We start from the raw sequence: 18814 nt of genomic DNA, 5'->3' as shown, positions 1-18814 counted from the left end.
CCATTGTGCGCGCTGCCCCGTGTCTCTCCAGCGACCATGCCCAGGAAGAAGGCGGCGGCGGCGGCCTGGGAGGAGCCGAGCTCGGGCAACGGCACGGCCCGCGCGGGGCCCAGGAAGCGCGGCGGCCCGGCGGGCAGGAAGCGCGAGCGGCCCGAGCGCTGCAGCAGCAGCAGCGGCGGCGGCAGCAGCGGCGACGAGGACGGGCTGGAGCTCGACGGGGCCCCCGGCGGGGGCAAGCGCGCGGCGCGGCCGGCGGCGGCCAAGGCGGGCGGCGCGGCCGTGGTCATCACGGAGCCGGAGCACACCAAGGAGCGCGTCGTGAGTGCGGGCCGGGCCGGGCCGGGGCGGCGGGGGGCGGCGGGGCCGGCGCAGGCCGCGGCTGAATCATCGCCGCCGCCGCCGCACAACAAAAGGGCGCGGGGCGCGCGCGGGCCGGGGGCGCCCGCCGCGGCCTAGCGACCCCGCCGCCGCCCGCCCGCGCGGCCGTTGGCCGTTGGGGCGCGCGCCCCGGGCCGGCGGGGGAGGGGCGGGCGCCCGCCCGCGCGAGGGGTCATGGCCCCGCCCCCGGCGCGCGCGAGCCGGCGCCCTCCGCGCCCCTCCCCCGCCCCGGGAAGGGAGACTTTGGAAGTTGTGGGGCCGGGGCTGAGGGAGCGCGCGCGGGGCTCGGGGGGCGGCGCGCCGCGCCCCCGCCCGCCCCCGGGCCCCCGCCGCCGCCGGCCGGCCCGGGCGCCGCGGGGGAGGGGGCTGCCGGCGCGCCGCGGGGAGCGGCGGCCGCGCCGGGGCTTTGAGGTTCCCGCCGCCTCGGCTCCGGCGCTCCGGGGAGGCGGGGCCTGGCCGCCGCCGCGCATGCCCCGTGCGACCCTGCGCCGGCTCGCGCCGCCGGGGAGGCGGGGGCGGCCGGCGCCGGGCGGGGCGCGAGGGCGCATGCTCGGGAGGGGCGCCCCTGGAGGTCGAGCCCCCGGCGGAGGGGTGCCGGCGCTTTGTTCGCCGGCGGGAGGCCGCGGGGTGCCGGGGCGGGCTCTGCGTCCCCTCCCGCTCCCCAGAAGCGCCTCTGTGCCCCGGTGGGCGCGCGTCTGCGCCTCGGGGGCTCTGCTTGCTCAGGCCGTGGCGGACTCGCCCCACGGAGAGTCCATCCCGGAGCCCCGTCTCCACGCCCGAAAGCTTAGTGTGGGACGTTGGCCGAGGAGGGGAGCAGAGCGCCCCATCTTCTCAGAGCCCCAGCGAGAGAGACCTCCCCCTGGCCCGGGCACCCGGGAGGGGTCCTGGCCAGCCGCCTCCCGCCTCCCCCGGGCGCTGGGCAGGACCTCGCCGGCTGGCGCGGCTGGTGAATGAGGAAACTGGGGCGCGGAGTTCGCGGGCCTCGCCCTGGATCGCTGGGACCGATTTCCACACGCGCAGGCCTCCCGGTGCCGCCCTCCACCGCTGCAGAGTGCTTGCACGTGTGCGAGGCCCGCGCCAGGTGGGGGGAGCGTGAAGCTGCACCTGCGGAGCGCGGGCCAGCCCAGGAGCTGCTTCCCGGGGACTAGAACCTAATCCTCTGCGGCCCCAGCCCGGGCAGCTCAGGAGGAACTGAGAGGAACGTCCCTGGACGCTGCCTCTTCTCTGTGCTTCTGAGTTCCTAAAAGCAAGACTGTTAGAGCTGCAAGTTGTGCTGTCAGGAAGTAACAGGGTCTCCCCCACGCTGAGGTTCATCCAGACTAGACTCAGGAGGGTGCAGAGGAACGCCAGGCTCCCCACGGGAGGGCCTGCAGTTGGGGCTCTGATGGAAGTGGCACCCGTGGGGTGGGGTGGGTGGTGAGGGTTACTCACAGCAGTTCCTGGCAGTTTATGTCTGTTTTATGTTTACATCGCACGTGTCTTAAATTCTGGGGATCCTGTGCATCCATGTGGATGTCTACCCCTCTCTTCCCCCCCAGCTGTATCAAATAGGCCCTCTATTTGGTCAGCACCCCAGCCCTAGGCCCAGTGCATCCAGGAGACTGAGGGCTCAACAAATGAAGCTTTTTATGGAAGAGCCTCATGGCGCAGGCACACCCCAACTTTTGGTTTTTATTAGCATCTGTTGAGTTTGGTCCAGGGTCAAGGCCTTGTCTTCCCATAGGTGTAGCTGGGCACTGCTCCTGGTCGTGGGGCGACCACCCGGTCCAGGTCTCCACCTTTTAAGCAGATCTGGGGTTCCTGTGTGTTGCCTTAGCTGACAGCAGTCCCTGGCTTATTTCAGAAAGGACTTTGTGAGTTTTGCAGACCTTGCCACTGCCCAGGGCTGCTTGCCCGAGGTGGCTTGTGAACGTAGCTGCCTGTTGTTTGGAACCTTGCTGCTTTCTAAGAGGGCAGCGCTGCAGGTGGGGAACTTGCGGAGGACGGACCCAGACCCTTGTGCGGTTGCGGGGCAGAGGTGCCTCGAGTAAAGGATGCGTGTTTTCATAAACATCCGGTGTCCATCCTGTGTGCCTCGCGCTGACAGGTAGTCGTGTGGGATGAGCTTTTTATGAGTCTCGAGAGTGATTCAGCCCCAGTCCCTGTGAACTAAGCCCTGTAGATAACAGCCAGCAGCTTTGGCCCAATTCTGGGAAACGAGCGTCCCAGGCAGTCCAGGTCTTTGTGGAGGGTTGCTGCAGTTTTGTGGACCCTGAGACAAATCTGTCCAGTCTGAAAGAACCAAATAAATACAGCTGTGAACGGAGCTTGAAGTCTGTTCCAGTTGATAGCCCACAAGGGAATTGTTGCTGCGACATTTCTCTGAATGGTCTTCCCTCCGCCCCGGCCTCGTCTGCTAAATGGATGCATGTTAAAAGGTTGACTCTCGGCCTCATAAACATGCTCCACTCTCTTGGGCAATAATTCAAAAATCGCTTTGGACGAGAAACCCCACTTTGTTGATTGCAGAAGCTCTGTTCATTTTCCTGCCAGCGCCGTTTATCTGGGCCCAGGTTACGTGGCCGGGCTGTTGGGAAGCAGCAAGGTGAAGGGACGGTCACTCATCATTCCTCGGTGAATGATCTCTCGCCTGTCACTGGAGGCTGGACCCAACCCCCCAGAGGGCCTCAGAACCTTCTAGCTCTCAGTCCTCCCTCCAGTTCTCCGGCTGGAACACCCCCCGCCCCCATCTGAATCTCTTCCCCCATGTGCCTGTTCCCTGACTGAGAGGGGCGTGGGCTGTGGCTTAAGGGGCCTTTGGGATTCTTTTCCTTGTTGTGGTTTTTTTATGTCTTATAAGGGGAAGGGGAGAGTGAAAGGATAGAGAAGTGGGAGAGGCCTGCAGCAGCAGTTGTGTAGATGGCAGCTCCCCTACCTACCCTGAGGCGCTAAGGCCTCCGTCTTCTTCATGGGAATCCGACCACTCACTGAAGTAGACTCAGTGGGTGAGATTTTCCATTATCACCTTGTCTCAGGGAGGCTGGGATTGGGTACAGATGCTTAGCTGGCCTGATGGGCCAGGTAGCCACACGCCCTTGATCTACTCCCTCAAGTGCTGGCTGGCATCTCTCCTCACAAAGGAAAGCCCGCTCCTCCTGCCCCGGGCACTGCCAGGGCCCGCTGCCAGCAGCACTGGGGAGATGGTGCTGTTCATTGTGTCTCTACGGTGAGCGCAGCGCTTGGGGCCCTGGGTCTGGGCCTGTCTGGGGAGTGGGAAGGGGCGCAGGGCCAGGCTGGCTAAGGCAGCCATCACCCCAGTAGCCGGCCCAGTGCTGGGGCTGAGAGCTCCACCTGTGGTGCTTTAGTCCCTTCCTAGTGGGGGGCAAGTCAGTGCCGTGGGCAAACCCAGAGGCTGCTCCTTCCAGGGCACCTAGATCGAGCCCGCTGGCTGCCGCTCATCTTCCCAAGTGAACCTGTAGAACGTTCCAGTCTGGGCCGCCAGTTAAACAAAGAAGGGGAGATAACCGGGGGAAAGTAGGCTCTTGTTAAAGTAACCTGAGTCTGCCGTCTGGAGGCCTGGACACCCTCCCAGCGAGGTCTTCTAAATAATTTAAATGTGGTGAAGCGAGGCTCCCTCCTGGCTGTTGCTTTCTCTTGGCCTGCGGCCTGCAGATGTATCTGTGGATGGGCCGTCTCCCTTCAGCCACATTAACGTGGGATGTGGACCTGTGCTGTGGGGGCACCCACGGCGCGGGTGGGGTCACTTGCAAAATTCCCTAAGAAGTGGAACTTGTTTCTAGGACTTCCCATCAGGGCAGAGGTTAGAATGGCTCGCTCAGGGGGTGGTTTGGCCTTTTTCTCTTTCAGCCTTCCAAGAACCATTCTGGCCACAGAAGGAAACCTCTATGCTTATAACGTCCTGAGTCCATGGGACGAGAGCAGAAGGGGGTGTGACTGAGCTCACTGTTCAGTATTGTACTCTAAAGGGGCGCACTTGGGCATTTCAGAAACACAGCACAGTGCTGAGGACACAGCTGTGATGAGGTGTGGCCAGTGGCCACTGTAAGTGGGCCATATTCCCGTGCACACCTTGAGTCTGGCCCAGATGGCATTGAGGTTGAGACAGGGTGAGGATTGAAGTGCCCTGGCTGGGATCCACCTCCTCTCCCTCGAGACCTAGCTCAGGCCACCCAGTCAGATCCGCGCACCCCTCCCAGGTCCCCATGATATTCCCTCCCGGTTCCCCATGAAAGGCTGTCGGCACAGCAGCCAGTGTGGAGAGGGCGTGGAGGGGGAAGGGGAAAGCCGACTGGGTCACTGCTGAACAGGGATGGTGGCAGGACCTTGGAGCCCCTGCCGGCTGGAGTCCAGGGTGGGTGGCTGGGCCCTCAGCGGGAACACGAAGACTGGGCCCCAGGCATGGGCACTTGTCATGTGCCTGATTGCGGCTGCGGCCTCCAGCAGATCGGGTGTGAGGCACTTTGCAGAGCGGAGGGAAGAATGTCATTTGGCGTGTTTCTTAGTGCTTTGCAAAAGGTATTTTAAAGAAAAATAAAATGGAAGGATAAAAACTAGCCTGGGCATAGGCTGAGCTGTGGTGGGCAGGTGTGCAGTGACCCGTGCGGTGGGGGTTCCACCAAGCCCCTCTGTCCATTGTGCCATCCACTGCACAGATGCCCTAATAATGAGTTGTTCCCCCAGCTGTCCTTGGACAGACTTAGAAAGCTAGAGGCAGCATTCTAAGCTAATTCTTTTTCCTTCTTTCTCTGTCTCCAGAAACTTGAAGGGTCTAAGTGCAAAGGGCAGCTTTTGATTTTTGGGGCAACCAACTGGGACTTGATCGGTCGAAAAGAAGTGCCTAAACAACAAGGTATGAAAAATGCTTCCTCTGCGTGTAAGGGGCTGTGTTAATCAAATGCTTCTTCCACGCTGGGTGTGTGTGGGCCCCAGAGACTGGTGCTAGGTGGGTAGTCTCTATTCACATGCCTGTTTAGAGAGGCCAAGTGGCTTCCCCACGGCCCACAGCCACTCTGGTGATGCAGCGGATTTGAGCCCTGCCCCTGTGAAGGCCTCTCCCTTCACAATTGACCTTTTTAAAACCAAGTTCCATGAAGGTCGAACAGGAAAATGTAAATTGTAACCCCAAATAACCATTGATACCTTTTTTCCATTTTCCTTCTCATGATACTTATTTTCATTAAACCAAAAAGACGGTTTGGTTCTCTGGGGTGTCAAAATGTCCTACATGTTTGTCACATGTCTGATGTCAAAGCAGTGGACCTTTCAGAAAAGCCCACATCTCTTTGCAAATTGCCAGTTGTTCCAGGTCACGGTCAGAAGTAGGGGAGCTGAGAAGTCCTAGGAAGTAACGTCCAGGCCCCAAACGCTTTCAGAACCTCCGTGTCTCTCCTTAGGAGAATACCGCCCATCCCAGAGAGAGCGCCTGGCACAGCGCCACATTTTATGGCTTCTTGATTTCCTTTGGAAAGATTCCCAAAGTCCTTCCCAGCATGGCCCAGTGAACAAATATTTGCACACTGACACTCCCTGGTGCCTCGAGATGGCAGGGAACCATCTTATTCCATGACAGCAGCAGGCGTGTCAGCGGAGCTAGAAGTGGAAACTGGGCCTTCCTGTCAAGGGAAATGCCCAGCCTTCAAGACCCGCCATTGGGCCCAGGGCTCCACAGTCAGGGCTTCCACAGCCAGGGTGACAGCACCTGCGGGCATAGGGCTGGCTGGGGCCGCTCCATTAGGGGACTCTGTCCGCTGGCTCCCTACCCCTCAAAGGTGGTGGGGAAGGTAGGGCACCAGCTCTGCTCTCACGCAGAGCTGAGCAAATTCTGCCCTGACTGGCCTCATTTGAAGTCTTCTTTATTGTCTGCCCGTTTCCAACTTCCCCATTCCTCCCCACCCCACAAGACCCACGGGGAGGATTTTTCTCCCCACTGGTGCCTCCACCTGGAGGCTGCCCTCCCTCCCCAAGGCCCTGGTGCTCAGCGCCTCTCAAGCACCGCACCTCACCCGCTGTGGCCTGGGCGAGCGCAGGGCTCAGGCCTGCTCTCCTCCAGCCTGGCGGCCCCGGGGACCCAGCATGTGCAGAGCTGCCCAGGGAAGGCCCTGGCCTGGCCGAGCTTCTGTCCACTGGGAGGCAGAGCCACTGGGCCTGGCAGGCGCTGGGATGGGTCACAGGGCTGATGTTCCCAGCTGTGCCCTCTTTTGTTTTGCCTTCATGGTAAACAGACTCTACTAGGACCTATGCAGGCTGTTTGGTTTGCTTTCTTCCCCAGGAAATGACTGCTTTTTCCTCCACCTCTTGGTGGTGAGGAGTGTGTTCAGGTGAAGCTTGGCTGTCACTGTGTGACATTACGACTTGTGGTCACGATGCTTCACGGGGCCGGGGTAATTCTACTCACCCGACATACCTAAAGGATAAGACACATGGCGCCCTCTGCTGGTGGGCATCCCCAGGTGGGGTGGACCTTGAGCAGTTTCCCACTGGAGCTGGCAGGGCTGAGAGTCAGCTCATGTGTGGAGATCAACTGCGCATGATCGATTGGGCAGCGGCCAGCATCTCATAGCAGGCCCTGCGGGCTGAGAAACACTCGCTCTGTCGTCGAGAAACCTGCTTTGAAAATCTTAAGTGAGTCTGTCGTCAAGAAACCTGCTTTGAAAATCTTAAGTGAGAAATTTGCCATGCCCAGTCGACTGATAGGGTGGCATGGGATCTTGAAGGAGACAGCTGTAGCTTTCCTCCCACACGCCTTCTTAACATCACTGGGTGCTAACTGTGCTGGGCAGTTGTGAGGCCCTGAGCTAAAGATGCAGGCTTCAAAGGCCCAGCTCTGATGCTCCAGCTCTGACGTACGGTGCTGTGAGGACTCCCTGGGTGCAGTGGCCAGGAGGACACAAGTTAACAGGGGAACGCAGGCAAGGAGGACTTCCCAGAGGAGGGGGTCCTTGACCGGAGAGTTGAAGAATAAGCAGGGGCCAGGCAAGGGTATTCTGGGGGAGCAAATAAATGGCCAAAGACAAGGGCCCATGACCTGGGCAACAATGGGACCCTGAGAAAGAGGCAGCAAAGTGGCTGGAAATGGGCCAGAGAGGTGAGGGCAGAGGGCCAGTGGCTCTGGAGGATGGTGAGGAGACCTCAGAATGGGGTGCGCAGAGAGGAGGAGGATGGGGCAGATACTGGGTCTGTTGCCAGCATTCCCGGCCTGGACCCTCCTTCCTTTGGGCCGCTTGCCTGTAGGCATGCTCAGTACTCGTGGGTCCGAGGTCCTCCTGGGTCAGGGCCAGAGATGGAGGTGGAACCACGTCGGTGTCCAGATGGCCACTGACTAGTTCTGTGCCAGCTCTGGGGGCAGTTTCTGAGCTGCGATTTTCTCTGGCAGCCTCCTGGCGCCGGGAGAAGAGGCACCCCCAGGCTTCTGTGGCTGCATCACCGCGTAGTGATCCCTTTGGGGCAGTGAGATTTTGGGGGTGCGGTGTGCTTCACCTGCCATCACTGGTCTGTGGGTGTTTGATTTGCATTCTTACTCTCTTTGCAGCTGCTTACCGCAATCTTGGTCAGAATTTGTGGGGGCCTCACAGGTATGGGTGCCTGTCGGGGGTCCGGGTGCGGACAGTGGTTTCGGGTTCGTGTGCTGCCCACAGCCTCCTCATCACCACAGAAGGGAAGCTGTGGAGCTGGGGTAAGTACCGCTCTCTGGCCAAGATGCTCGGTGACACTTGGAGCTGGTCCCAGGGCTGACTTCCTCTTCAAGAAGATGAGGCTGCACCCCGAGGAGGCAGTGCTCCCTGAGATTTGCAGCCCAGTTTCTTCCCAACATCCAGCTCGCTTCATCTGTAACCTGCATATAAATCACCTTCTCCCCCTTCCCTGCCTTTTCTTGTCTGTGTGTGGCTCCCTGACACTTGATTCCTCTTACAGAAAAGTAACCTCATGCTGGACATTCTGGCTGAATCTGGACCTGATATCCAGGTGCCTGGAACTGAATTCCTATTTTAGGTTTAGGCGTGCTGTCCCCCCATCAGAGTCCCCTTCCTTCTTGGCACCCCGGTGTGACGTAAGGCCTCTGTTCTTGCCACTTCAAATGCCACGGGCTTTTACCAGGGCAGCATGGTGACGTCAGCCCTGCATCTGCAGCCCGGTTCCCGGGCATCGCAGGCTCTGGGTTCTGTGGCTCATTGCCTGTTCTGTCCGTTTCTTACAGTTTCCCAGAGAGTTGAGTTTACTTTTTCTGAGTTGATTGACTTTTTTCTCTTCTGCTGGGTTTCTGCCCTGGGGACTCAGGAGGCCCCCCCCATCCCTACCTTTGTAGTCCCCTGCAAAAGGGCTTCCAGACATGGCCTCCCGGCCCTGTTCCCGATCATCAGCACGGGCATTGGCGAAGGCGCCGTTTATCCCCAAGCCCTTCTGGTAGCTCCTGGACTCTCCCCCAGCTGGGCAGCTTGGCATCTGTCCCCGCCCTTTGTTCTGGTCCTTTGGCTAGCTCTTAGTCCATATGACTGCATTTTTATTTCGGTCTGTTTGAACCATTTTTTGCAGTTTCACGAGCTGCTCTACCAAAGTCCAAATATATTAACATCTGTTGTCTTCTCTGCACTCTGCTAATTTTGTAATTCCGTTGAAAAAAGCTAACAACTGTGTCTGGCCCAAATTTATACTTTATAGTCTCTTGATGACATGCTGACATCGCCATGAATTTCATTTTCCCCCGGTTGGCATAGAGGTGTGTCCCTCCCCCCAAACACCCCTCCTACTAATGTTCCAACGCTGAACAGGCATTCTGTGTCAGCTTCTGAGCTTCAAATATCTTATTTCTGATCTCTTTACTGGGTTTCACTTACGTGGTACTTCTAAAAATGTCCCCTGGGCTGACCCCACGGGCAGGGAGTGATTCTGAAGCCTTTGTGTCTGACCGGGCCCTGTGGCAGATGAACGCCCATGGGCAGACCTGGTGCTAGAGGGGTGCTGTGCTGGCAGGCATGTCACAAAGACACTCTTGGCCACTCTGAACGGCGGGGGCATTGTCCTGTCTGTAGCAGGAGTGTGTGGAGGGGCCTGCACTGCCGGCCAGTCAGGCCTCGAGTGCGCTGAGACCCCACTTAGCACTGCCCTACGTTGTGAGTGCCGTTCCTAGGGGGTTGGGGCAGCTTCTGTTAGAAGCTGTGCCTGCCTCCTGCCAGTGTGCAGTAGCCATGGCTACCTCCAAGGACAGGTGCCCTGTGTCCCAGAGGCCCATTCCTTCCTGGCCTTCTCAAGGCCTCTCCCTGAGGCCTGGTGCTTGTTCTGGTGCCACTCTCCACATTCTTTGGCCCAAAAGGTGAAAGCTTTCGCTTGGGGAAGGGGATGAAATGTCCCCAGAAGTTGCCCTGACCCTCTGGCCCCATAAAATTGCCTAAAATCTGCAGATATTAGATTGTAGGTGAGGCTCTTCGCTAGAAGGGGGACCTGTTAAAGGCCATTGAGTTGTTCTGTTTCGGAACTCGTGTAGCTTGTGGTGAAATCTAGGTGTGGTTTTGGGGAGTGCGGCCTCCTCAGCCCACCCTACTCTCCATGCCTGCTCAGGCGCGGAAGAGCTTTGCCAGGGCGGTCTGCCGTGTGCTCGCTGGGTGTGTGTGGCTCGGGGTCCCGTGAGGCTGGAGCGTGGGCGGTGGGTGGCACTGCTGTGTGAGTGCGGCTCAGTGGGCAGAGAAAGGAGAGGGGTGATGGCAGGTGCCAAATGGTCCACGATAGACACCCAGAGCACTGAGGTAATTAAACTCTTGTGAGGCAGGTGTCGAAAATGGTTACTGTCTTAAAATACCTCGGAGTGAAGGGAGTGAGGGAATCGTCTGGCAGGTGCTGAGAAGTGAGAGCAGAGCAGTGAGTTTCCACCTGTGCACCGTCCGGCGGCTCGGTGTCCCCCTGGTGGCAGAAGCTGCAGAAAGTGCTGCTGGCCCAGAAAAGAGGGCCAGGGCAGGTGAAGTGGGCAGTGCCTGCGCAGTGGGCTTGGCCCGGCGCCTGACACCTTGCCCTGGTGCGGCTGGGCAGGCCTCCAGAGCCTGCTGGGAACTTGGAAGCCTGAGCTGTCGCCCTGGGGAACACCTGCCTGCAGACCCATACCTTCCCCAGGCAGGGTGCCCCTACTGCCCCAAAGCTGCTCTGGCCACCTCTCTCTGTCCCACTATTTCTTGCTTTTGATTTGCAGGTCGAAACGAGAAGGGACAGCTCGGTCACGGCGACACCAAGAGAGTGGAAGCCCCCAAGCCCATTGAGGGGCTCAGCCACGAGGTGATTGTGTCTGCCGCCTGTGGGCGGAACCACACTCTGGCCTTGACAGGTAAGGAATGGCTGGTATGTCCACATTTGGCCAGGGGGTGGGGTGGGCTGGCACCCCGTAACTAGGTCACCTCAGGAGGGATGTCTCTGAGAGCGCAGTGGGTGCTGCTGAGGCGCCTTATCCTGGCCAGGGAGCAGGCTGGGCCTGTGTGCGGTTTGTGCCGTGAAGTAGCTTTGCTTCCAGTTTTCCGCTGCCCCTCTTGCATCCATCCTGGCAAAGAAGCTGTTTTTATTTTGGTGTCTTTAATTCCTAATCTCAGTATTATCTTCCTGTGTGATTTTGTTCTTTTCCTTCCAGAAACGGGCTCTGTGTTTGCGTTTGGAGAGAACAAGATGGGGCAGCTGGGCCTCGGCAATCAGACAGATGCTGTCCCGAGCCCCGCGCAGGTACCTGGTGCCCTGCTCTGGCTTGGAGCCTCCTTCCTCTTTGCTTTCCTGTTGTGTTTTCTGGACTGAGCCTGTACTGCTCACTGTCTTGAGTTAGTCCTTGTGAAAAAGCCTCGATGCTGTCAATGGAGCACGTTGTATGTGTGGTCACAGTTGGAGAATATCCTGAAAGTAGTTTTCTTTCTGACTGAATTAAGTTGTTAGGGAGGCCTTCTTTTAAACCTGTTCTATCCCATAGGAAGTGAGAAGTGTTATGGATGTGATTTGTCTTTGCAAATTCTTCAAGTGTTGACTTTGTATGAAATCACCTGCCAGGTGCTTTGAACACAAATCAGAGTTAGGTAGACCCTGGAGTTTCTGAGAGCAGGGTGGGAGTTATCCCTACACGAGGAGCCACAAACAGAGCAGAGGGTGGCAGAAACCTGCAAGTAATTAGGTAATGGGGGCGCGGTGCTGGGTCCCTTGGTCCTAAAGGAGACGGGGTTGAGGGCCTACTGCCAGCCGCATGCTCGCCGGACCTGTGTTGGCAGCAGGAGGGAGGCCTGGTTGCGTGCATTGGCAGGTTTTCTCAGCACTGAGGTTTGTTTCCAAATCTCATGTTCAGTTACGTGAGAAGGGCCTTTTCTGTCTTCCCGCTAACTTCCTAATTTTGAACTGTTTTATTTCTTGTTCACACCTCCCATTAAGACCAATTAGTCAGGCATCTCTACAGCAGTACAGGAGACTATAAAACAGTTTACTCTGCTATTTGGCAGTGACACTTACAAAAGCTTTTCTTCTGAAGGTGGGGCTAACATCAGCATTCATGAGTAAAGTGAGATTTGTCTAGTTTGTTTTCTTTCGCCCTAGGGCCCATGCCCGTCAAGTGGTCAGCGTCTGCTGGGCCCTAGCTAGCGTGGTGGTAGTCAGTGAAGACAGCTGCGACACCAAGAGCTTACCTGCCCTTGAGCTCCGCTTGGTACTGGAAGCCTGGGGTCCCAGGGCTGTGTCTTTACTGTATTCTGAGTTTTTGCCCTCAGAATCGTTGAGTCTGAGAGATTTCCTTTCTAACCTAGTAATTGTTTCACACTAATCTACAGGGAGGCAGAGACTTTCTATCAATCTTTTTAAAACGTCTGAAAGTCTGCTGTTTTTTCTTTTCAGATAATGTACAACGGCCAGCCAATTACCAAAATGGCCTGCGGGGCTGAATTCAGTATGATAATGGACTGCAAGGGGAACCTCTACTCCTTTGGGTGCCCTGAATATGGTCAGCTGGGTATGGAAATAGACTTTTTAAAAGCTCTGTGATCTTAACTGTGTGTTTAGAGCCAGGAGTCAGTGTGGGGCCGCAGGCCTGAGAAGGGGGCGGGGGCTGATGGCAGGTACAGTGCTGGGGCCGCTGAGGGGGCCTCAGGGCCGCCAGCCTCAGGGCCCAAGTCTGACAAAAGGGTCTTTCCTGATTTGGGAATTTATATAAAAGGATTTTAAAGTTAACAAAAAATCAAACTATCTCCATTCACTTTGGCCCTGGAGGACTTGCCGTCACTGGGGAGCTGCCGCGGCTCCTTCCCTGCCCCCACGCGGCCATCTGGGTGCAGACCAGCAGCGCCCGCGTAGGAAGGGAAAAGCCCCAAGGCCCTTCTCAGCCAGTGGAAAATGTCTCCCGATCAGATTTTACAAGGTCTCCATTTTCTTTTCCCATCTGACACCGAAGTGGTTTTTTCCTTCCTGGCGCCTGCCCACCAGCCAGCCCCTCTCGGGAGGCGCGGCGCGGGGGCGCCCTCTGCTGGCGCGCGCGCCCGGATCCGGCCCCCGCATCTGGGCGGCGCGTCACGGGCGCAGATGGCGGCTGTATAAATAGCCGGGCACCTCCGGCCGGGCCCGCGGGCGACGGTGACTCGGAGGCTAAATATACCTCCAGTCAGGAGCGAGCAAGGGAGAGCGGCCCCTTACGTGCGTGTGGCGCTGGTTGCCAGGGAGTTGCCAGACTGTTGCAGAAACCGTTGCCATAGCCACGGGCCAGGCCTCCCGGCCCCCCCGGCGGAAGTGCGTGCTGGCCCTTCCGGAGCAGCGCGCCCCCCGCGCCCCCCGAGCTGCCGCCTCGGCCTCCCCGGGGGCGGCGAGCTTCCAGGTGCTCGTGGCCGCCAGCGCGGCTGCACCCCGCTCGCCGTTTAGCTTGCCGTTTAAGCACTTGCAGTTTGGTTTGCTTTTTCTCTAGTGTGGAGCAGCTGTTCCCGCCAGCTTGTCTTAAACCCTGCCTCTGCCTCGTCTACATCCAGAGACCCTTCAGCTTGGGGCGTGAATGCGGGGGGGGGGGGGTTGGGGGGGTCACGGCAGGGGGCAGCACCCCTCCCCCTGCTCCCGGCCCTCTGGGTCAGGCAGGGAGGGGGTGTGCTCTTTGAGTCTATGCTCCAGCAGCATTTAGGCGCTGTGAGTCATAAAAACGCAGGTCTGAGGTTGTGTTGCACTTTTCTGGGCCCATCCAGGGGCTCCTTGAGGCCCCCCAGGCAGGACGCAGACCCTCCTTTGATCAGTTGCTCGGGTGTAAGAAGTGCCTATACATGGTGACCCTGTTGGAACACAGACATTTGAATTTTGACAAGATATTTTTTGTATAGACCACCATGGGTGTTTGTCATCCTGTTTGTTTTTTTAAAATAACTGGCTTCTACCCCCACCCTTGGTGTCCTGGCTCGTTGTGGGGTGGGCTCAGATTGGAGAGTGCTGCCTGGCGGACAGATTCCTGCCAGGCCTCATGGGCCTGGGGGCTCCTATGCCGCTGCTGACCTGTGCCTTTGGTGGCTCTAGGACACAACTCGGATGGGAAGTTCATCGCCCGGGCACAGCGCATCGAGTACGACTGTGAGCTGGTGCCTCGGCGAGTGGCCATCTTCATCGAGAAGACAAAGGATGGGCAGATCCTGCCAGTCCCCAACGTGGTCGTGCGTGATGTGGCCTGTGGTGCTAACCACACGGTAAATGTGGGGACTCCTGACCTCTGCCCGCCTCCTGGGCCTCGCCTTACCCGGCTGGTGGGGGGCAGCAGGCTCCAGCGCCATAACCCTTGGCTTCCTCAGGAGTGGGCCCCAAGCCCCATTGAGTTGGCAGCCAGGCAGGGTTCTCAGGGTCACGGCTCTCTCCACGTAGCCAAGCGGACGGGCAAGTGGGGTCAGGATCACGTGGTGTCTGCTTCTGGCTTTTGTCCAGCACCGTCATGGCGTCTCTCCAGGCAGAGACTCCATCCCATGCCAGGGGCTGAGTCACTCTTCACTGTTGATGTGGTTTCCTGAAAGGTCCCTTTCGATAAACAGCAGGACTCGAGCCGCTGTGTCTCCACTGGGGCCTGCCCACATGTGCTGTGCCCTGAGAACAGTCGCACCAACCTGGGCTCACTTCTTGGTCCCAAGGACGACGGGCTGATGTGCGGCCCCACTCAGGCCGCCTGTTGACCTGGACTAGGACAGTGTGGTCAGGGGAGCGGTCAGGTGCTGCTTAGGACCCCCAGGCCGGTTGTTGTCATCGGTTGTGCAGTCTCATGGTTCGTGTGTGAAACATCAAAGATGCCGAACAGATGTTCAGTTGTGGCAGCCACCAGCTGGAGGTGACCTGGGTCAGCCGAGCCCTCCAACCAGGCAGGCCTCCAGCCTTCCTGGGCCCCGTCAGTGTAGCTTGGGGTGAGGGAACGCTTTGCTCAGGTCTCTGGGCACATGATTCTCATTGGAGGGTCTTTTTTTTTAATAGGCTTTTTTGCATTTGTTTTATGCTGAATTTATTCCTGGCCATGTTTCTGTTTCTTTTGTGTATCTCCTCCCCTGGTTTAGGGACTCTGCTCTTCTCCAGTGAGGACCCCCTGTGTGCAGGGAGCGTGAGCAGGGTTTGGTGTTTGGCCTGATAACTTCCACTCACTCCACCCGTGTACCTCGGGAGGGACACACGTTGCCCCCGCACCGGGGTGTCCTGCAGACATGCCCTTGTTGGCCCTGAGCTCTTGCGTGTGTGCCTTTAGGTGAACTTGAAGGTTTTGAATTTTTCTGGGTCAAGTGAATAGCGAACCTTGTTAAGTGGCCACCTAGGGCCCCTGACAGGAGGCACAGCTCTTGCTTCTGATGAAGGAAGGGCCCAGGCATGACTTAAATGAACTAGTAGGGATAGAAGGTGGCGTCCCTGGAGGCCTGTGTCATCTCCCAGGCTCCTGCAGTGTGTCTCGTGGGACCCAGTCGTCAGGCCTGTCCCAGCACTGTGTTCTGTCCCCACAGCTGGTCCTGGACTCCCAGAAACGTGTCTTCTCCTGGGGCTTCGGGGGCTATGGCCGGCTGGGCCACGCCGAACAGAAGGACGAGATGGTACCCCGCCTGGTGAAGCTGTTCGACTTCCCAGGGCGCGGGGCATCGCAGATCTACGCTGGCTACACCTGCTCCTTTGCCGTCAGCGAAGTGGGTTAGTGTTCTCCCGTCCGGCCTTGGGAGAAAGGTATCCCTGGTGGGTGCCTGCTCACGATAGATAGCCCCCGGGACCTTGCTCCTGTGCCAAGACTAGGGCCTGGATTTGGCTGACTCCCCAGGCACCTCCCGGAAAGAGAACTGCACAGTGGGCTCGTCCTGCCTTCGTCGTCCATGATGCCGGAGGTGGAGCCAGCTCTTGAGGTGTCTGGTCACAGTGGGAACGTTTGTCTTTCTTAGGGGGTCTGTTTTTCTGGGGGGCCACCAACACATCCCGTGAATCTACCATGTACCCGAAGGCTGTCCAGGACCTCTGCGGTTGGAGAATCCGGAGCCTGGCTTGTGGGTATGTGGCTGAGACTTGGGGGTCAGGAGGGGCTGGTGGGCCCGGGAAGGCTTTTGTTCTTGGACACTCACGCTGTTGGTTCAAGTCCATACGCAGGCGGGAGCAGACACAGGGGAGAGACACTGTCTTTAAGTCAGTGATTTTCAATTTATATGAGGCCACCATTGAGGTCTAGTACTTTCTGGGCAAGGAGTTTGATTGTTAATTAGCTGCCTGGTTGTGGACGGGAGTGGGGCTTTAATCCGAATTTTTAGCCCTACCCCCTTTGGGAGGAACTTGTGTTCATCCTGGGATGGTCTTCTCCCAATGTGTGTTGACCTCAGGACCCCTAGATCCTAGTGGGTATGTGTGTGTGGGGGGGTGGGTCCTGGCCCTGCTGTGTTATTTGGAAATGAGAGCATCGAGGAGCCTGTAGTGGGATGTAGTTGACTTTAATAGCCAGTAAGTGGCTCTATGCTCCTTAGCAGGGAGCCCAGGTCATGAGGGGGGGACAGGGCTGGGGCTGCTGGCCGTGGCCATGACCATTTGCCTGTTCGCAGGAAGAGCAGCATCATCGTGGCTGCAGATGAGAGCACCATCAGCTGGGGCCCATCACCCACCTTCGGGGAGCTGGTAAGCCTGCTCAGTGCGGAGAGGGTGGAACCCCACCGAGCCCTCAGGACCTGCCTCCTAGAAATACGCCCAAGGAAGATAGGGCCCCACCAGTGTCCTCCCACTCACCCCCGTTGCATTAAAGACCTATGTGCCTTAATCTTGAGTCACGTCAGCTTTCAAAGATAACTCTGTGCCCATCACGTGATGTGTGAGTCCTCTGTCCACGTTGCAAAATAAAGTTGCCCAGTTCAGATTCCCTGTTTTGCATCTGTAGACCATGATGGGAAAGGGGCTGTGTGTCCCTCCTCCCGGCTCCGCGGGGTTGAAGCAGGAACAGCCTGTCCCATGATACCATGTGGCCCGCGCTGAGGGTGCCAGAATCTTCCTCGCTCTCCTTGGCCCCGTCTGGTAGACGGTGTTCCCTCTGCTCCAGACTGGGGGGGGAAGGGCTGTTGTCCCTTCTCAGCCTGCAGCACGGTGACCCTGCCTCCGCTTGCTTCCCAGGGTTATGGGGACCACAAGCCCAAGTCTTCCACCGCAGCCCAAGAGGTGAAGACGCTGGACGGCGTGTTCACGGAGCAGGTGAGCAGGGCTCTGGCCTGTGCCAGCCTCCTGAGCAGCTTTTCTGCCACCTCGTGCTGGACTTCTGGTAGGGGAGGTGGCAGGAGCAGGTGCTGAGGCGTGTGCAGGCGGGGCCCCACCCTGAGTGACCCTGGCCACTGAGTCCAGCCACGTGGGTTTACGTGCCGAGCGCCTTGCTCACACCTGCCTTGCAGGGCCTGCACACCACTAGGCCGCTAGGTGGGGTCCCTGCTGCTCCATCTACCAGGCTGCCAGCCCATCTGTGGCGGTGCAGACGGGGGTGGGTGCCCTCTGGCAGGCACCCACTGACCCTGTGGGGGAATCAAGGAACAGGCACCCCGCCACCCTGCTACAGTGTGGGAGCTGATGCGCTGGGCCTCCTTCCGTCTCTGCTCCCTGTGGCAGCCTGTGCGGGGCACATGGAGACCAGGGGTCTCAGTGAGGGGCTGAATACGCTTTGCAGGTCGGCCCCGTGCACACTCCACATTGGGCCAAAGCAGCGGTGCGCCCTGCATACCAGCACTGGTTTGTTCCCCCAGGTTGCCATGGGCTACTCGCACTCCTTGGTGATAGCGAGAGATGAGAGTGAGACCGAGAAGGAGAAGATCAAGAAACTGCCAGAGTATAACCCCCGAACCCTCTGACTCGCCTGGGTCTCCGCACTCCACCTCTGCGGCAGCTGTCATTCCATGCACTGGGACGGGAAATCGAGCGCGGAATCTAAAAAGCAAAGGTTGACCGAAGGTGCATTTTTGTTAGCCTCCCTGAGGTTCCGTTTTATAAGTGATCCAACATCAACTACCTTCTCTGTATGCTTTCCAAAGTGTTTTTTTTTCTCTTAACTTTTCATTAAAATATTTGCTCACAGTCGACTTACCATTCCTACAAAAGAGGCAAAACTTTGAGCAATCTAGGCTTTTTTAAGTTGTTTTTCTTTTTTCCCTGCTCCCACACACACTTCTCAAAGCCCCTCTCTCCAGTTGTAATTAACGTCGTGATCCGAGTGGGTGTTACCTGGGATAGGAGCCACCGCTTTCTCAGAAAAGCAAGTGGCCCTTGGGGTACCGGCAGCATCCAGGCAAAGACTCCATCCAGAATCACGCCCGCATGCTACGGAAGCATCTGGGGCCCTTCTCCCCGCTCTCTCCCGTGGCCGGCCGAGGCTGGCCGGCGTTCTTTCTCCCCTTGGCTGCGCGGAAGCCCTACTGCCTTTTGGCTGCAACATCAGTAGAATCTGCCGTTTCTCCCTGCCGGTGGGGGCTCTGGGGTCTGTGTTTAGCCGTTCACATCTACTTTAGCTGTCAAAGAAGTCCAAATGGAAATCAGGTGATCGTGGAACCAGTGGGCACCGGAGGAGCGAGCAGAGGTGGGGACGCTGTTTCTGGTGCAAGATCGGCTTTAAGGCTCCTCTGACCAGCCAGGGCCACCTCGCTGGCACCCGCCAGCAGAGATTGATCAGCCAGCAGCAAGAAGTGCATTCTGGAGTCCTTGCAGAGGAGGAGCAGCCCTTTCTGTACCAGCCTCTGTTGCCTTGTGCTTCTGTCTGTTCCCCTCACCGGCTGGATCCTGCTCGAACGGCCTGTTCTGTTCCGAGACACGGGCTCCTGCTCCGTTCACCCAGCGTTCTAGTCGCATTTGCTTGGCTCTGGTACCAAATAGTTGGGATTACCGAAGACGTTCCCTTCCCCGCGCGTCAGCACAGACCATGTGACTGCCCCCCATCACCCCCAACAAGTGCCCTCTGCCCAGCTCGTCCCGGTCGCGCTGCTCTGCGTGAGTTATGAGGTGCCTTTCCCTCCTC

General features: G+C 58.2%; 1 protein-coding gene across 1 annotated transcript; it reads left to right on the top strand.

Annotated features, from left to right (window-relative positions):
• Nucleotides 1-18053, top strand: RCC2 (regulator of chromosome condensation 2). Its single transcript, XM_037498253.2, has 12 exons — nucleotides 1-318; nucleotides 5134-5227; nucleotides 7907-8050; nucleotides 10553-10684; nucleotides 10982-11070; nucleotides 12214-12328; nucleotides 13861-14027; nucleotides 15309-15489; nucleotides 15732-15837; nucleotides 16377-16449; nucleotides 16936-17013; nucleotides 17553-18053. Exons 1-12 carry the CDS (start codon nucleotides 37-39, stop codon nucleotides 17655-17657), a joined length of 1566 nt encoding a protein of 521 aa, XP_037354150.1. The 5' UTR covers nucleotides 1-36; the 3' UTR covers nucleotides 17658-18053.
• Nucleotides 18054-18814: the final 761 nt, after the last annotated feature.

The sequence above is a fragment of the Talpa occidentalis genome, unplaced genomic scaffold (genome assembly GCF_014898055.3).
Source record: "Talpa occidentalis isolate TD23 unplaced genomic scaffold, MPIMG_talOcc4v2.1 talOcc4.9, whole genome shotgun sequence".
Taxonomy (NCBI): Eukaryota; Metazoa; Chordata; class Mammalia; order Eulipotyphla; family Talpidae; genus Talpa; species Talpa occidentalis.
The sequence above is the reverse complement of the archived record's forward strand: the minus strand, read 5'-3'. Positions and strand labels throughout refer to the sequence as shown.

Coding starts and splice junctions, on each gene's coding strand:
- RCC2 (XM_037498253.2), top strand. CDS start 37: ATGCCCAGGAAGAAGGCGGCGGCGGCGGCCTGGGAGGAGCCGAGCTCG. Junction 8,051..10,552: donor AGGGAAGCTGTGGAGCTGGG/GTAAGTACCGCT, acceptor TTTGATTTGCAG/GTCGAAACGAGAAGGGACAG. Junction 10,685..10,981: donor CCACACTCTGGCCTTGACAG/GTAAGGAATGGC, acceptor TTTTCCTTCCAG/AAACGGGCTCTGTGTTTGCG.